This window comes from Tyto alba, unplaced genomic scaffold, assembly GCF_018691265.1.
Source record: "Tyto alba isolate M040663 unplaced genomic scaffold, T.alba_DEE_v4.0 Super-Scaffold_1, whole genome shotgun sequence".
NCBI classification, from domain to species: domain Eukaryota; kingdom Metazoa; phylum Chordata; class Aves; order Strigiformes; family Tytonidae; genus Tyto; species Tyto alba.
The window spans coordinates 19,290,134-19,307,125 of record NW_024881261.1 but is presented as its reverse complement, the minus strand read 5'-3'; the positions used below and the strand labels follow the sequence as shown (position 1 = coordinate 19,307,125).

General features: G+C 34.4%; 1 protein-coding gene across 4 annotated transcripts in view; it reads left to right on the top strand.

The window, feature by feature from the left end:
* The window catches only part of HECTD2 (HECT domain E3 ubiquitin protein ligase 2), a 41,344-nt gene extending 24,688 nt beyond the window's left edge, over nt 1-16,656 (top strand). The window contains exons 12-21 of one of the 4 annotated variants that reach the window (XM_042790364.1): nt 629-736; nt 2,596-2,728; nt 6,269-6,357; nt 7,461-7,619; nt 8,081-8,155; nt 9,130-9,217; nt 9,473-9,579; nt 10,776-10,891; nt 11,518-11,661; nt 14,088-16,656. In XM_042790364.1, the coding sequence (XP_042646298.1) occupies nt 629-736; nt 2,596-2,728; nt 6,269-6,357; nt 7,461-7,619; nt 8,081-8,155; nt 9,130-9,217; nt 9,473-9,579; nt 10,776-10,891; nt 11,518-11,661; nt 14,088-14,208 (1,140 nt within the window). In that variant the 3' untranslated portion in view covers nt 14,209-16,656. Of the gene's footprint in view, nt 1-628; nt 737-2,595; nt 2,729-6,268; nt 6,358-7,460; nt 7,620-8,080; nt 8,156-9,129; nt 9,218-9,472; nt 9,580-9,941; nt 10,108-10,775; nt 10,892-11,517; nt 11,662-14,087 lie in introns of those variants that run through there. The other 3 variants (XM_042790379.1, XM_042790370.1, XM_042790385.1) reach the window with 3 other exon arrangements.
* The last annotated feature ends 336 nt before the right edge of the window (nt 16,657-16,992 follow it).

Genomic DNA, 16,992 nt, shown 5'->3' with positions numbered 1-16,992 from the left:
AAACCAGCATAATGTCCTAGCATGTTAAATTAACAAGATAATTAAGAAAGAAAAATTCCATGAGAATTTTGGACTGTTTCCTATTTTACTGTGTGAAGATATGCTGTCATGGAAGACCAACACGCAACTGTATGTTCCCAAGCCACAAAAGGTGTACTGCTTTTGGGCAGCCTCTTCTGTTTTGGAAGAGGCAATGTCTGCCTCCTTCAGTGGTAGTTTGCTTCAGGTGTTAGGTGATACTGGCTTCCTCGGTGCTCAGCATGGCAGGACCACCACCTATCCATTCCTGTCTTGCTGAATGTGTCTTGTCAATAGCTAAGTAAAGCATAAGTCAGCCTCCAGAATCATGTGAGTATGTTTTTAACTATTTGGGGAGTTTAAAAGGTTGCTGCACAATTGCTGCCTTCTTGTTAAATTTCCTGATAAGTTAGTTGGAATATCATGTAAACGCTATCTGCATTAGAAAAGAAATTGCTCTCCATCTCGTAGAAGATATTGAAGCAGCTATCATATTAGGGTAATGTCTATAATGCAAGATACTAAGGACTTTTTACATTTAACAAGTGTGGTGCTTTCTTTCTTTAAATAAAGATACTGCATGTATGATGTTTCTTTTTCATTCAAATAGCAAAGCCTTGTGGATAAAGTCTCTCGCAGACAGAAACCTGACATGAATATGTTATTCCTAAATGTGAAAGTGAGGAGGACGCATCTTGTTAGTGATTCACTAGATGAGGTAACAAAAAATGTAATTAAATGGTGTGTTGCTGTGGAATAGCTATTGCACTTAGATTTCAGTTTGATAAGTCATATTTAGATCTTTCTGTGCTAAGAGATTGGGAATATAACTGTATAATATTAAATAAAAAGAACTGAATTACTGTCACAATAGCAGTGGTGCAGAATAGATTGGGTTAGACATTCTGAACTTTATTTTCATCCTTATACTGCTCCATAGCTAAGCCCATAATAAATATACACATTTGCATGCCACATGGTATGTATTTGTGTTTGCAATTTTTGTTTTAAGAATACAGTGCATAATTATCAGCTTATGTAGGAATTGGTTCCATGATAGTAGCATGAATAGTAAGTGACTAATCACTAATGAGTTTGTTCTGTTCTAGTTCTTGGAATATTTTTATTATTTTCCTCCATTACCTTCTCTATCCTATAAGAATTATTTTAGGCTTTCTTTTCTTAAGTTCTTATCTTGATTTTTAACTAATTCCTCACATTATTGAATGTAATTTTTCCTTTTTTAGAAATGAAACAAATGTGTTCATTAAAGTAGGCAATTCTTCAGTAGTCACTGAACCTTGCTAATTAATATTATTTAATGGAATCTAGTTCCCTATTCTTTCTCAACACTAAAAACAGTCCGATGGTATTGAAAAATAAGTCCAAGTGGTGAAAACAAGACCAAAAAAATTCTGATTATTCACGTTTGGAAAACATAAGTTTAAACTTTTTTTCCTAGATTAAAGCCTGTCTATTTTGGCCCTCTCTCCTAAAACAGAAGAAATACACGTGGTAATACTGATTTCTCTCAGTCATTGTAGGAGATTTTTACCACACTGAAATAACCAAGAGCAACTTCAAGAGTTCTGATGGGAGAACATTTTGTCTATTTATTTCTGATGTTTTCTTCTGCCCATCTCAGGGATGAAAAAGAATGTATTATATTATCCATATTCTTACAAGTGTGGGGAAAAGATGTCTTATTTGTATTTGCAAATTATTTTTTAAAATATGAAAGGAAAATCACTTCAGCTAATAAATAGATTGTGTCAAGTAATACAAATACCTACAGTTATAAAATCTGTGCAGCAGGAATTTACTTGAGCAGCTAACAATGTAGAAATTATTGTAGCACATGCATCTTCCTGACTGGTTTAAACACTTCCTCCAGATCTGGCCAGTAATTAATGATTTAAATAAAAATTGTATAGGGACTTGATCTGAAAGATCACTGCTGATTGTGAAAGTCTGTAATCTAATTCTTTGCAGTTCTTTTGCATACCTGGATGAAATGCTGTCTCTTAGGACAAAGGAATGAAACGAACTCGTTAGCATTGCCTAAAAAAACAGTTCTACAAAACAGCTGATACTTGCTGGCAGGTAGCTCATGCTGAACCTAACAGTGTCCAAATGTTGAAAGTTTTATCTACCTCCTTATTTCTAAATATCTTCAAAGGATGTCTAATTATTTTTTTAAATGTAATATTTCTTCCTGGTAGAATGCTTTCGGTGTATGTAAAAAATTATATAAGTCCGAAATATTCCAGATGGACTCAATTCATTGTATCTAGTAGCTTATTAAAAGTCTGTTTGCATACCACCTAACTTCTTCTCAAGCCTAGAGACTGGCACGTTCTGCAAGATAGTTGATGATGTCAAGTAGTCGTGATTGTCTTGCTTCTGCAATTCAATCCTTGCTGTAACATAGTTTTGACCTATTAGTAGGAGCTGATGCCAATTGCTAGTTTAAACAAAGCAAGAGAGGTAGAAACAGAGAGATGTGTTCTCTGTGGCTAGAGGTAGTGATAATATGTTAAATCTCCTTTTTCTTCTTCCCTACCTATTTTTCAATAGCTAGCAAGGAAGAGGGCAGATCTGAAAAAGAAGTTGAAAGTCACATTTGTAGGGGAAGCTGGTCTTGATATGGGTGGCCTGACAAAAGAATGGTTTCTTCTTCTGATTCGCCAGATTTTTCACCCAGATTATGGTGAGTCCTCATAAATGTTCTTAAGTACAATGTGAAAATGTGTTCATTTTAAATTATCAGGCTAATTACTAATTGGTGTAAAACCAAAAGTGGGCAAGTTAGAATAGTATACAGATGAGAAGTTTTGACATAGAGGAAAGTAGAAGTACTTGAAGAGCTTTGAATATCTTGGATTTTGACAAGGAAGTTCAAGCATTGCTGAAAAGCTGAGATTTTGATTCAGTGTTATGGCAAAATTAGAGGATGAACAAATTTCTGATTAATGGAAAGGTTTAGAATTAAAATTATGATTCAGCTGTTTAAGACTTTAGTCATGCTAAACCTTGTTTCAGAAACCAGAGGCTTAATGTTTACAGTTTGTCAGTATCCCTAGCAAGTGAGCATATTTGGATACGAAGCAGGGGGATTCAAGACTAGCAGTAGATTTTCCTTGAAGTTCTTCCTCTGTTATATCTCTGTTACAGTGTTTCCATCTCTATCCAGAGACAAAAATCTTAATTTAGCTCTGGGCAGATGGGAGAAGGCCGTCAACTATTTTATGGGGTAGGACAAGGATAATTTAAATCTGTTATAACTCAAATAGAATGAGTGTTAATGAATTGCTAGACCTACTAACAAGTTAAAAAGAATAAGCAAAAGCTATGCAAGCCATTGAAACACTGACACTTGTCTGCCCTTGGAAATTTTTGTATATTTGGATTTAAGAATAAGTTGCTTCTTCCATTTAGCTTAATATGTTGTTTGGTTGCAACTGGAATATAATATTCCTGTTCCAAAATAGGAAGAGACCTATAGCAACTTCTGAAGTTTATGGTTTAGCAAATATTCAAGTGGAGATAGGGCCAAGTGTATTTGTTTGCCACCTGCCATCCTTGCTTCTTTCTTCTCATGCAGCATTTTCTCGTTTTACACTGTCTTCAGCTGTCTTCATGTTGCTAGTTTAGGGAGTTTTCTAGGTTTTCCTAAGTAGCTACAGTTGGATGCTGTTACTGTGCTCAGTTCTGTCAAACTGCTGATTCTGGCCTCCCATGTATCAATGGTTTCCATTTGCACTGATAGTTGCACTGATAGTGTCTGCAAGTTCTAGCACTATTTCTGTGATTAGTATAGGTAGAGGTTAGTTCTTACTTGAATCTTTGTCATCATATGTTCTGTTTGGGGCATCTTTGTGGCCAGTATTCTTAAAGTGGTCCAAGATGCTCTCAGGAGAGAACACTCCTTCAGTCAAGTGCAGAGACAGCGTAGGCAGATGTGAGACTGAAATAAATAGCCTGCCTCTCCTGTCACAGGGACCTGTGAGCCCACAATGGTATTTGCAGACCCAAGGGGTGAAAAAAAAAGGAATATTTTTTTGAGTAAATAGGAGATTGGAAGACATGAATGAGCATTCATAAACAAGCAGTTCAATCTACTTGTTTTACATTGCTGTAGAATGATCTGGATGGAATTTTTTCCCCCACTCTAGTATTTCTCAAATGAGTTGGCTTTCCTCAGCTGTGCCTGGATACATTACTGATGTTATAATGGGTTAAAGTGTTCCCAGGCTGGCTCTTAAATTAGAAAAATTGATTTTCAGGAACTTCAGCATAACACCTGATAGTCATTGGTAGAATGCAACAATTCGTCTGTCTTTGCCTGGAAGTGTTCATGTCCCTTAAATGCATGGTCCTCTGTTGTTTATAGGACTCCTTCTAAAGGTCCAGCATTTTAAGTCATAAATATGTCCTCAGATCTGCTGAGAAAATGATTTGCCTATAGTCCTTTTTCTAGTAAAGAGTCTGTGTGGAGAGATGGCATTTGGTGATAACAACCTTAATAGGAAACAATTTATCCTGGAGAAAGCGTTCTGTAAGTTTGACAGTTCTGTTAATAAAAATGTTGTGTCAGCAGAGCTTAGTAACTGATGAGTTTGGAAACAATCGAGAGTAATTTTTTTTCCCCAGGTCTGGCAGGCTTTCTTACTTTAAAGTGTAAATTCTTTCATTGATATGACTATCAGCCAAGTGTGGGAGGAGTTCAGAAATGTTCTCGTCCCTTGGAAAGGGACTGTGTGCTCTGCTGTCTTCAATGTTTAAGTTATAAATAATGTATGTCAAAAGCTTGGAAGGAAAAACATAGGAAAACATCACTGTTATTACTCTTCCCAGAACAGCTGATCCTGCAGATTTTCCCCTGAAATTAAAGAACTCCCAATTAACTCTGTTGTCTACCCTCCTATGTGTGTTATAATGCCTTTTTCATCTTGGTGTAGACAATTAATAAATGGAATTTGAGACCTATTTTTTCCAGTAATACTGCCATCTTTCAGTATGTGGACCTTGCTGTGCCTTACATGCAACAGTTCTGTTGCTTCTGGTAAAGGCACTGTCTAAACCTTTTGTGATGAGCTCCTGTTTGAGCTAAAGTTCAAAAGATAAAGTTAGATTGTTCAGGAGAGTGGAGGGGGAAATATGAAGATAGAGTTTTACCTATACATTTTCATAAGAACTAGATGTCCCCGAGGCTTTTTTTTTCCAATATTATTTCAATATTATTTTTCCCCAACTTCATCTTCAAACACAGATGTGGTGAATATACAAGATGTCCTTAGAACTATTCAGTGCTTTGGTTTGCACACTGACTGTAGAAACAGTAACAAACTGTTGGCCCATTAGATCCCAACAAATTAAAACCAGTCATCACATTTTATCTGATTTACTTCTGCATTGCTGAAATTAATTTCACTCTTAGTGCATGCTTAACTAGAGTATGTCTTGCTTCTCTGAGCAATACTTCCTAGGCATCTTAGAACTACTATGTGGTTTCACTACATAGGTTTTTACTTTTGCTTTTAAAACAGAATGATCCTTCTCTGACATAAATAACAGTTAAACTAGTCTGTAGTCATGATTTCTGTAGGATCTTGCTTGTCATTTAGACCAGTGAGTGGCTTTTTTAGGGTATTTGTGGTTTGAAGGTTTTTTAACTTCTCTGATACAATTTTTTGACAGAAAATATGAAACATACCCCTTTGCTGCTAGTGTGTGTATAAGATAAACATTTTACAGCTTTGTATTCTAAGAAGGTAAAGCTTATGGTGTTTGTATCGTGGGATTCGGGTCAGCATTTCTGAAAACTGTCATCTGCAATTGACCCAGGAAGGGAGGAAGAAATAAATGGGTTTACATTGCAGCAAGAAAATTTTTGGTTAGACAATTAATGTTTCTGGTTGTACAGATGATGAAGTACAGTGAAGAAACAGATTGTACAGAGACAGTGCAGAATATCCATGGCCAGAGGCACTGAAGAACACGTTGCACCAGCACCCAACATGGCTAGTGGGCTTGGGCCCGCTTTGGGCTTGGCACTGCCCTTGGTGGTCCTTGCTGAAGCCCCTGTGGGCTCCTGCTGTGGGTGGGAAGGTGGGGTTGAGAACAAGCATGGAGATATGGGCGCTCCTAGGAGCACTTTTAAGGGTGCATGTGTGAGAAAGATGAGGTTTTGTACAACTTTTTATTGAAGTTCAGGCTTTGTAAAGGCCACCCCATTGCTGTTCTGCAGGCATGTTCACCTACCACAAGGACTCACACTGCCATTGGTTCAGCAGTTTTAAGTGCGATAACTATTCTGAATTCCGATTGGTTGGAGCTGTATCCTTTTATGTCCACTAGACAGTGCTAAACGAACAGCCATTCAATGAGTTGGTATGTGAATGAAATAAGACATTGATTAAAGTTAATTCAGATGTTGTGTATACAAGTGTGTTCCATTTTAAATGTATAAAAAGAATGTTATTCAAGCAAGTGAACTATAAACATGAAGAAAATAGTGATATGTATGTGGTACATTTTACAGTTAGAAGATACTAGAATTAAGACTAAACATGCAACTGCTTTGTGTATAAATTGTAAATTTTTTATGTTTTTACACCTCTGAGTTTCAATCAGTAAACATAAATGAGCCCATATGCATTAATATTCTGTCTAAGTCCCTATTGATCAGTATATGGATTTTTTTTTTTTTTTTTTTTTACTGATTGGAAGCCAAATGCTATTTTGAGCATAATTTTTATTTCCTAGATTTTCTGTTGTGCTCCTTTATGAAGTCCTCAGACAAATTATTAATATATGCTTATAATTCCACTGAAATTAGATAATGATGTCCCCATTTTACTGATTGAAGTTGGACCACATGTTCATTGTAAATCTCTTCCAACTGAACTATTAAATTTTAGTAAGAAGCTGAATTGTGAACTGGATTCTTCTAATTTTTGGTATAATTTCAAATTTTTTTCACAAGATACACTTAAATATGCTAGCTGATGAGCTGTAGTGCCAGTGCAGGGGTTTTTTTCTGCTTTTAGATTTATTCAAAAGAAAAATTGTTATATTGAGCACTCTCTAGAATCTTGAGATTAAAAATATGTATCTACAGTTCTCTTTAAAAAATTTTTTCATAACAATAATTTGGAACAATTTATTCTAGAAATGCTTATATAAAATATTATGATAAAGATTCTCAAGCGTTCTGTCAATGTGTATCATTTGACTATTTTAACTACTACTTAATTGTAATACAAAACTGCATTTAAAATCATCAGTCCAAAAAAATTAAATAATTTTCATTCCTTCTGTTTGTTTAGCATGTATTAGAGTATGCTGAATAAAATCTTAAAATATTTTTTTCAGGTTACTTAAAATATTAACTATAATAAGGATGTGTGGGGTTTGCCCTTAACATTTGACATGTATAGCTTATGGGACTTGCTGTATATAACAGCATCACTTTGGATATTCGTTTCCCACCTTGCTGTTATAAGAAATTATTGAGTCCTCCCATTGTTCCCTGTGATCATAACACACTTGTAGGCATCTGTGATGTCACATTAGATGACCTGTTTCAGATTATGCCCGTAAGTATTATGTTTTTAAGGAGTCTAAATTACTGATTTAAAATTCGTTTTATTAATATTCAATGCTTGAATTATAAACTGTTTGAAAACAGCCTTTGTTTCAGCACAGGCTGATAAAGTCTTCTTTTCTTCGATTGAAAACAGAAATTCTCAATGTTTTCTACCATAGCAGAATTGTTGTTTATCTACTTGAAGTTAGAATACCAAAATCTGATATGAGCTTTCCAGGCACATTTTCAATAATAAAAAGAAAAATTGAATGGTTTATGCTGAAATAAGAATAAATAAATATATACACACACACTTATTACTTAAGCAGTGAGTTTTTATTTGTGTACACATTTTGAATATACAGTGTTTTCCAAGATACCTTGTGTATAAAGTAATGATTCTAGCATGTCCTTGCAAAGTACATCACTTAGTTTTGTAGATTTACTGAAGAGTTTTTACTCACATTGTAGGAACTGGCCCATGGACTAAGTGAACTTCTAGCCTATGAAGGCAATGTCGAAGAGGATTTTTACTCAACCTTTCAGGTCATTAAATACACAATTATAAGTGATTCTCAAACTCGTTCAGTAATTTTTACCAGTGTTTCTGCAATGGAGTGGCCTACTACTGTGTGATTGCTGATTGTTTGGCATATAACTGCATGGTCATTAAAGCTTGCTTCAAGACCAATCTAGAGCTGTGTCCTTGGGGCATACAGAGGCTGGCTCCCTTACGGCTTTCAGCTGTTGTCCTCTGGCAGTGTCGATGGATCTGAGCACTGCTTGCCAGGGCCGCGTGGCCAGCTGCTGGTGCATTCCCAGCCACTGGCTTGCTCTGACACCATCACCTTGCAATCAGTGACCTGGTTTGTGGAATTCATTTGGCTGCAAAACAATCCCTTTTCTGTCTAACCTGGATGCTAGTCAAAGCTTACTCTGGTTATTTTATACACTTTGTCCAGGAAATCTCACTTGAACAGTATGTTGTTCAAGTTACAATAGTTTTGCTTGACCTGTATGTCTAACTGCTACTTCAAGAAAGCCTTTTTCATTTCTTCATTGTTTTAGAACACATACTAGTTAGTAAAATTTCATGCTGGTTTGTGGATGTGTATTGGACTAGTATTGACCTTTTTTTTAACTTAGCTTTGAATTACGTTATTGTCAGACTATATGAGAATTTTTGTAAAGTGGGTACTTTTGAGTTCCTAGGTGAGCTACAGTGGAACAAATATGTTCTTAACTGTATTTGATGCTCCTAGATTGTTCTTTTGTATGAAAAACACTGTGGCTCCAGATCCTGCAGATCAGTTTGATATGCCACTGTGTAACAGGGTTAATTTTTCTACTTTGAATACCAATTTCTTGTACAATTACTTGAAAACTGTAACACTTAACTTTTAAAAACCCCACAACCCTCAGAATTACAGCATGTACTAAAGAGAGATACAGGGGCTTTGTAATTTGTGAGTATATTAATGTATTTTCCAGTAATGACCTTGTCTCTTCTTTTTCTCCAGGTGTTTCAGGAAGAATTTGGTGTTATAAAATCTTACAACTTAAAACCAAATGGAGATAAAATTCCAGTCACAAATCAGAATAGGAAAGGTACTTCAATACATATTAACTACATATATTTGGCAGATTTAAGTTTGTCCCTTTTTCCTTCTTGTAAGTCTAGGTTTTCTCTAATGAAGTGTGAAAATTAAATAACTGTAGTCCTTTCTGATATACCTTCCAATTTAATAGTATCTAACATTAAATGCATTTATTTTTCTTAATTCAGTACAATTTGAGAGAGCAGAACAAATTATTATATAGAATTATTATGATGTAACAAAATAAAGTGTTTTTATTTTTTAGAATATGTGCAGCTCTATGTCGATTTCCTTCTCAACAAATCAATCTACAAACAATTTGCAGCTTTCTATTATGGATTTCATAGTGTCTGTTCTTCATATGCATTACTGGTAAGAATAAAATGAAATATAACTCTTCTGTTTCAAGTATGTGTCAATGACTTACCTAAATTGAACAAATTACACTGGATGATTTTAGGAATCATGAAGAATCTTGATTAATCAATGTAGTCGATTAATCCAACATAAGCAGAAGAAATTAAGCAGGTAATCAACTGTTCTCTGTAGTGTTCCACTGAAAACAGATAAAGCTCCATAAGTTAGGTTTATCAGTATGCATTCACAGACAACTCACGGGCTCTCCTGTGAATGGTTTACAAAGATTCTCTGTATTCCCTACAGTTATGGGCAGCAGAACAACTATGTCTGTGTGCTCGAGTGACTCCTCTGAAAACACCTATTACTTTTTGCAGGAAGAACACTCAATGAGGTTGAGATTAAACATTCTTCCGTATTCAGTCCTGTTTGGCTGTTGGAATGCCTTTTGTAATTTACATCATCCCTTGTGCAGTAAGAAGAGAAAAGAAGAGGCAATTACAATTTGCATGAGGTTTTCTTCATTCCTGTGAAATTAGCCAAGTATGACACGCTTGCAGCAAAGTGAGATGTGACTGCAGGGAAGGTTCTGGAAGGAGAATGAAAATCCATTGAAATGCCATGACATACTTTCATGAAATTTGACTATGTTGTTGTAAATGAATAAGTAGTTTCTGCAGGTGTAAGTTTAGTGGTTGTTAAACATGGTTTACTGTTACATGTGCTTGCACAGCAGTGTGTACAACTAAGAGTCAAGTTCTGTCAGCCACTGCTACTTATCAACATTGGGACTTTTCAGTGTAAATGAAATGGAAGTTGTAACCAAAATTGAGATCAAGACCCTCCTTCTGAATTCCATATGTACAAACTTAATTTTCTTCCTGACCCATTTGTAATCTAATTAGATGACAAGCAAGTCAGTGTAATAAATGTAAGAATGAAAAAAAAAAAGTGAGGAACAAAAGAAATACGCTAAAATATGTTATCCAGTAATTTGCTTTTTAGTATATATAGTGGTAAGAGATTTTTCATAGTACTGAGGGATTCATTTTTCTATAAAATAATATATATCTAAGTTAGAGATTCATATTGAATAGTATTCTGTTAATTTTTCTATAATGCCAAAAGAAAACTCTAATCTGAATCTAGTAGCATCATTTTTTAGCTTTAAAAAAAAAAAAAAGAAATAATTTATCATTAATTTCTGGCAGCTACTTCGTCCAGAGGAGGTTGAAATTCTTGTCTGTGGCAGTCCTGAATTGGATATGTCTGCTTTACAGCGAAGTACCCAATATGAGGGCTACCAAAAAACTGATCTTACTATACGGTATGCTTAATTTTTTTCATTCTAATTACTGAGTTTAAAAACATCATAGAATGGTAGACTGTTGGGAATAAAATCAAGGATAATCTGAGAATGATTGAAGTTTTAAAAATCTGTTTTCAGATAAGACAAAGATTCTATTAAATTATCTATAAGTAGGAAGAGTTAGATCCTTAATGGCATAATGTGTTACTGAATACCTTTAAAAGGTTATGATCAAATCGAAATAGAGATAGTTTAAAAAGATTATCTTCAAATCCTGCATAGAAAAATCTGAGTCTTTATTATCCATTCTTCTAAAAATGCTTTTTACCTTACAATTCTATTTGATACTGAGGACATTCATATTAATGAATTGAAGGCATTATATTTTTATAGAAAAGTGGATTTGGGCATCATTTGACAAGACATTATTCCAAAATTCATAAAACATTGTACTTGTCAAGTTCTTAGGAATTTATTTAACCTTGCATATTAGTATAGCACTGATGTCCTATATATTACATTCATCAAATTCACTATAAGTGACATTTATCATGTAATACTTGCAGTTGTATTATTATGCTCGTACTGTTTGGTCATTATGTTGCATCTTACACCATTATCTTCTCCCTTGGCCCTGAACATAGATACTTTTGGGATGTAGTACTTGGATTTTCTCTTGACCTTCAAAAGAAGCTGCTACATTTTGCTACAGGAAGTGATAGAGTACCTGTGGGAGGAATGGCTGATTTGAATTTCAAGATTTCAAAGAGTGACACATCCACCAATTGGTAAGTAGTTTTCTGGATTTTTAAAATATTTTGTTAAATTATTTTTTGAGAGCCTTTATCGCTCTTGAATGTCTTTTTAAAGAAGAGAACACTAATGTATAAAGAAGAAACCACATGGACCCCTATATTTTTTCTTCAGAATGTTATTATACCCATTTATTGATTGCATAAATTTTGCAGGTGAGCATCTGATACAAAATTGATTCTCCAGTCAATGTTCATGTTTGAGGCCAGGAAGTCTTTATTTATAGAGATTCCTTACATGTTTTCAATTCAGATAAATTATTTGTTTAAATTGTTCTTAACATGACAGATGAGCTAGTGAAAATATACTGTGAGTCACCACAAATTTTTCTGAATTCATTGAGTCTGTTTGTCATTATGTATAGCAGTCCCTGCAGTTACAGAAAATGCTTGCATTCTTTCTTGATGGTCTAAATAAGAATTTTAACATGTATGGCTGAAGATGTAGCATTCCTTTAGGCTCTCTGGTGACTAAGTGTGTGGCTGATACAGAGTTTGCTCAGATGAAATAGGAACAAAACAGCCTTGTGATTTCATTGTGAAGGTTAAATTGTTCATGCCAAATTCTTATGTTTCTGGTAGTGTTTTATTTTGTATTGAATTGACTTGAGAAATTCCACATACATTCCAGCTCGTATTTTCCTTCTCAAGATCGGAGAAAGTCAGTTTAAATAATTTGGAAAGCTATATAGAAAAGCTTACTGCTCTGAAGCTCACTGCTAAGCAATAATTGCTGCTAAGCAGTAATTACTGGATTGACCTAGATTTCTCAAGCATTTAGGGTAATCAAAATACTGAAATGGAACTATATTTTTTAAGTCAAAATTTTGGTGGGTTTTCTGTGGAGAGGTGAATTAAATGCATAAAAAAAAGAAACTTTGAACTTGTTTTTAAATTTTATTTATCTCATTACCATGGTATTTCTAATGCTAATAACTGGTTCTAGTAACATATTGAAGAAACATGAGGATCTGATGAAAAATGAAGAAAAGTAAATCAATTTTGAATCTCTGTTTAAGTTCATTCTCCTGTAAATTTTTCTTTTTCTTAAAAATGAGAAAATGTATTTTGAAATAGTGTGAACTTTAAAATTATGTAGGTCTGTGTTTTGCAAGATAATTGTTGCAGTCAGATTGCCTGCACAGGGATGAATGTAGACATGTTGGCATTGCATTGCTCACACAAAAGGATCAAAGAATATAATAGCAATAAGAGTTTCCAAATTACTATCCAGTTTCCCAACTTTCCAAATTCTGAAGCACGATTCCAGTCTCATTAACAGATCTTTGCTTGCTTGTTTAAAGGATGGGAAGAGAGAAGTAGCATGGGTTTCCACATCTCGGGAGATGCCATCCCTTTTCAAGAATGTTTGCTAATGACCAAGCCAAGCTGTTGCCATTCAGAACACTAAGGGCTTCAGTGAAAACCAAAGTAGAGAGTTTTTGAGTCATATACTAACATTTAACTTTTAAGAGTCCAAGTCTTAAAAATTTTTCAATGTGTTGGATTAATTCCAAAAGTCGGGTTGAGCTTCAGCTCATTATCTTTCTCCTCTCTCCCTCCAAGCAAACAGTTGTAGGACAAGTCTGTATCCTCAGTTCCTCAGTGCTGTCCTGCATGTCACGTGAGAATAGGAAGGGCAGGAAGATCCTGTAGGTTCTTATTGCCTGTGGCTACAAGGCAGATTGTTAGTGGCATCTCATACTGATGGCAAAACATCCTTCTGCTACTGAAGAGCAGTTCTCATCAAACTAATCCATTCCAGTGAGGAGCAGAGTTTCCAGTGTTTCAGTCAGTCAATCCTATGAGGTATCTGCAATATTCGAACAGCTCTCAGAAGAAACTTGCTACTGAAAGTGTTGGTATGACTAAGACCAAAGTTTGTGAACTGTTGGTTTTCCAGAGCTTCGGTCAGTTCCTCAGTGCTCTGCACTGAGGCATATGTCTGTAAAGATATATTTTACCAAGCTGAACTTTGAGTTCTGTATCGTTACAGTAACTGTGGTTCATCTAGGTGTCTCTATACCTGTTGCAGGACCCACCCTCCTTCAGGTTGTGGATTCTGTTTATACCCAGATTTTGTATTTAGAGAAAAACTGATTTTGAAGTCACGTGGTACCTGAAGTTTCCAAAATCTGGAATGAGATGTTCCAACTTGACAAAAAATGAAAGGTGGGGAGGGAGTTGCAGGCAAACAAATTCACCTGAGGTGCATATGTCCAACAGTGGTGTTACCTGTGTTCAGGAGAACGTGGACCAACAACATTAGGATAAACATGCCTTTTACAGGGTTTCTTATTTAAGTAATGTTTGACTGAAAACATGTAGGCAGTTGGCAGTGTTCTGCTTGTATTGTGTTATTATTAAATGTGTTTTGCTGGGGTTTTTAAAAATTATTTTAGGTTACCTGTGGCCCATACCTGCTTCAATCAGCTCTGTCTCCCTCCTTACAAGAACAAGAAGGAACTGAAGCAGAAGTTGATCATTGGAATTTCAAATGCAGAGGGTTTTGGTCTAGAATAAAGTGAAATACTTCAAGAACAGCATTTTTATGTAGCATTCACTCTCTTCTAATTGTGCCTTTAAGCTTTTTGTTGTTATGTGTCTTGATACTGTGCCAGTCTTACCCAACTTAGATTTTTTTTTTTTAATTAAATATGAAGTGTATATTTTTTTCCTGAATGGCAATACATTTACTGCTTGCTTTGTCACAGAAAGTAGCTTTCTTCATACAAAAAGATAGTCTATTTGATAAACAAAACCCAACTAAGACAATTTATAAGTTATAGTTTGTTTTTGTTTTTTCTTAATAGCACTTTATCATTAATCGTAATTCCTTTACACCGCAGGTATCTCACTGGGAGAAAACATACAGATTATTTATTTATTAGCTGATCCCAGTGGTAGAATGTTTTCAATTAACATGAACAATAGAAAAAAAAAATATACAGCATGTAGCCATATTTTCACAAAGGCAAATAGGCATTTTAGTCTTTATAAAATGTACGCAGTTTTAATATTCTGGTTTTCCTTCTCAATGAAACAGGCTGTCTAAGAAGCATGTAAATAACTGCCTGTGAACAAATAGGGTTTTGATAGTGCCATTTACTGCTAAAAATTTATTTTTTATGAATTAAGAGGTTTTAGATGTTCTATATTCAGCTTTTACACTTGACTGTACAGGAGTGTTAAAAGGTACTTTTTTCAGTTTGAGGGGATTCAAGTTAAACCTACAGGTATTAAGCAACTTGTATGTTCCTTCTTTGACAGCAAACTAACCAGATCTACTGTTGTGTTATACTAAACAAAAGTAGATATTTAACATAAATTCCACATATGGTGAAATATTTCAGGAAATAATTATATCCACAATACACGGAAAAACTGATATAGTATATCATGCTATCATTTTTTTCAGCAACTTTGTTGAAAGTCCTAAGTAAGCTGTGACAAAAGTGAATACAATAACATTTCAGAAGAAAATTGAAGCTTTCATTAACTTGAAGGCCAGCATTTAAAGACAATGTTTTGAGGATTTCACTGCACAAACTACATTAAAAGAATTCTTGGTATGCCTGCTCTGAGTTAGTAGATTAGGAGCTGGAAAAAAAAAACTGGTTCTAAAATGCAGATGTGATTATAAGTCTGGGTTTTATTCATTAAATGGAAAGAATTTATCTGCATGCAGTATAGTATTTTTTTAATATTAAAAGCTACTGTGTGTTCTATAGATTTTTCTTTCAGCTGAATGAGGCCCAGATCATTCAAGACACTTTGGCATCTAATTTGTAAGCTTTCCCCATTGACTTTTGCTGGGGCATGGATGCTTAAATATCTTGTAGTGTCTGTACTCAATTACTTATTTGCAATAAGAGTAAAATATTATATTATTCTTGTTTTCCCTCTCTGTATTATTTACATACAACTGATTTACACATGATAAATTAATCTGTCTAATCCATAGTTTCAAAACTGTTGTGGATTTTCTTCAATAGCTAAGTGTAAATTTTATTTTATTCTCTTTCTACAGAAGGTACTGGCGATTTAACTGTTTTATTAAAGCAGAGATATTTATAATATTTGGCACTGTATTCATTGTGCTCTCCTTGAAACCAGTAATAAAATTTTTACTGACTTAAGCCTGCAACAAAACTTAGGTTAGCGTGGAGAGCGTAAAAATCAGCACTTCAGACTTGTGCATTTTATGTTGTTTGTCCCAAGCGGAGATTTTAAAATAAAATTTAATTTACAGGATTTCAGATTTTAAGAGATAAATGAATCTTTCACCATTACACTGAATGACCTAGATAGCTTCAAGCAATGTTAAATTTTTAAAGGCTGAATGTGGATGTAGGTAAGACATCTGGAAACAAACACCTCCCTCCTTCCCCCTCTCTGTAGAATTGGATTCATGAAAGGTTGGCTTATGAATAAATAGCTATACAGTTTACCTGAAAACACGGCAAATTAGCCAAAATATTTTTTTATGGCTTAAGCCTACTTTTAATAACTATTTATCTATTATTGTTAAAATAAAAGCTTTATCTTATTTTCACTGAATTGCACTTTGTCTTGGGTTTAGTTTTATTTATTGAAGCTTTTTTGATTTACTGTGTAATATTACCTCAGAATTATAAAAAGGCTATTGTATTTGCATCAGTTTTTAAATAAGATTGTCATTCAATAACATTTTATATATTTCCGGATGTTGATAAATTAAATAGCAAATTTTGTATTTGTTAAATGAAAGCATTGCACTGTATTTATGAAATAAGCCTCTGGTCACTTTAAAACTTTTCCTCTATGACGTTTTGTTGTTCTTTTGTCTTGCCCTGTAATCCAGCAAATCTTTTTTAATCTCCATCATTGTTTTGTACCGTACAAAGGAAACTGGTTTGTATAAACTTGTTCATTACTAAGTATCTATTTTTATGTATTAAAATTGTGCAGTCATTAAATCAAATATTTCAATTTCTGGCCTCACTTGTCTAATTTCAGATTGTCGAAACTGATCATAGTGGGTTTAAAAAATATGATCAGACTATCTGTTTTTGTCTTTTCTTTTGAAAAGTTTTCTTTACAGTAACAGTTTTGCTAAAACATTGCATGGCTCACTGATAAAGAAACTGAGTTTCAGCTACCAGACAGACACCCAAAGTATGTTCCATATTTATAGTCAAAATTACAGGTATTCCAGTGCATACCATGGTGTAATAATGCTGTAAAATAGCATGGATCCTCAACTTAATTTTCCTTATTTATTTTATTCCCTCAGTTGCAAGATTACTTTGAGGTACAAGAAGAGAC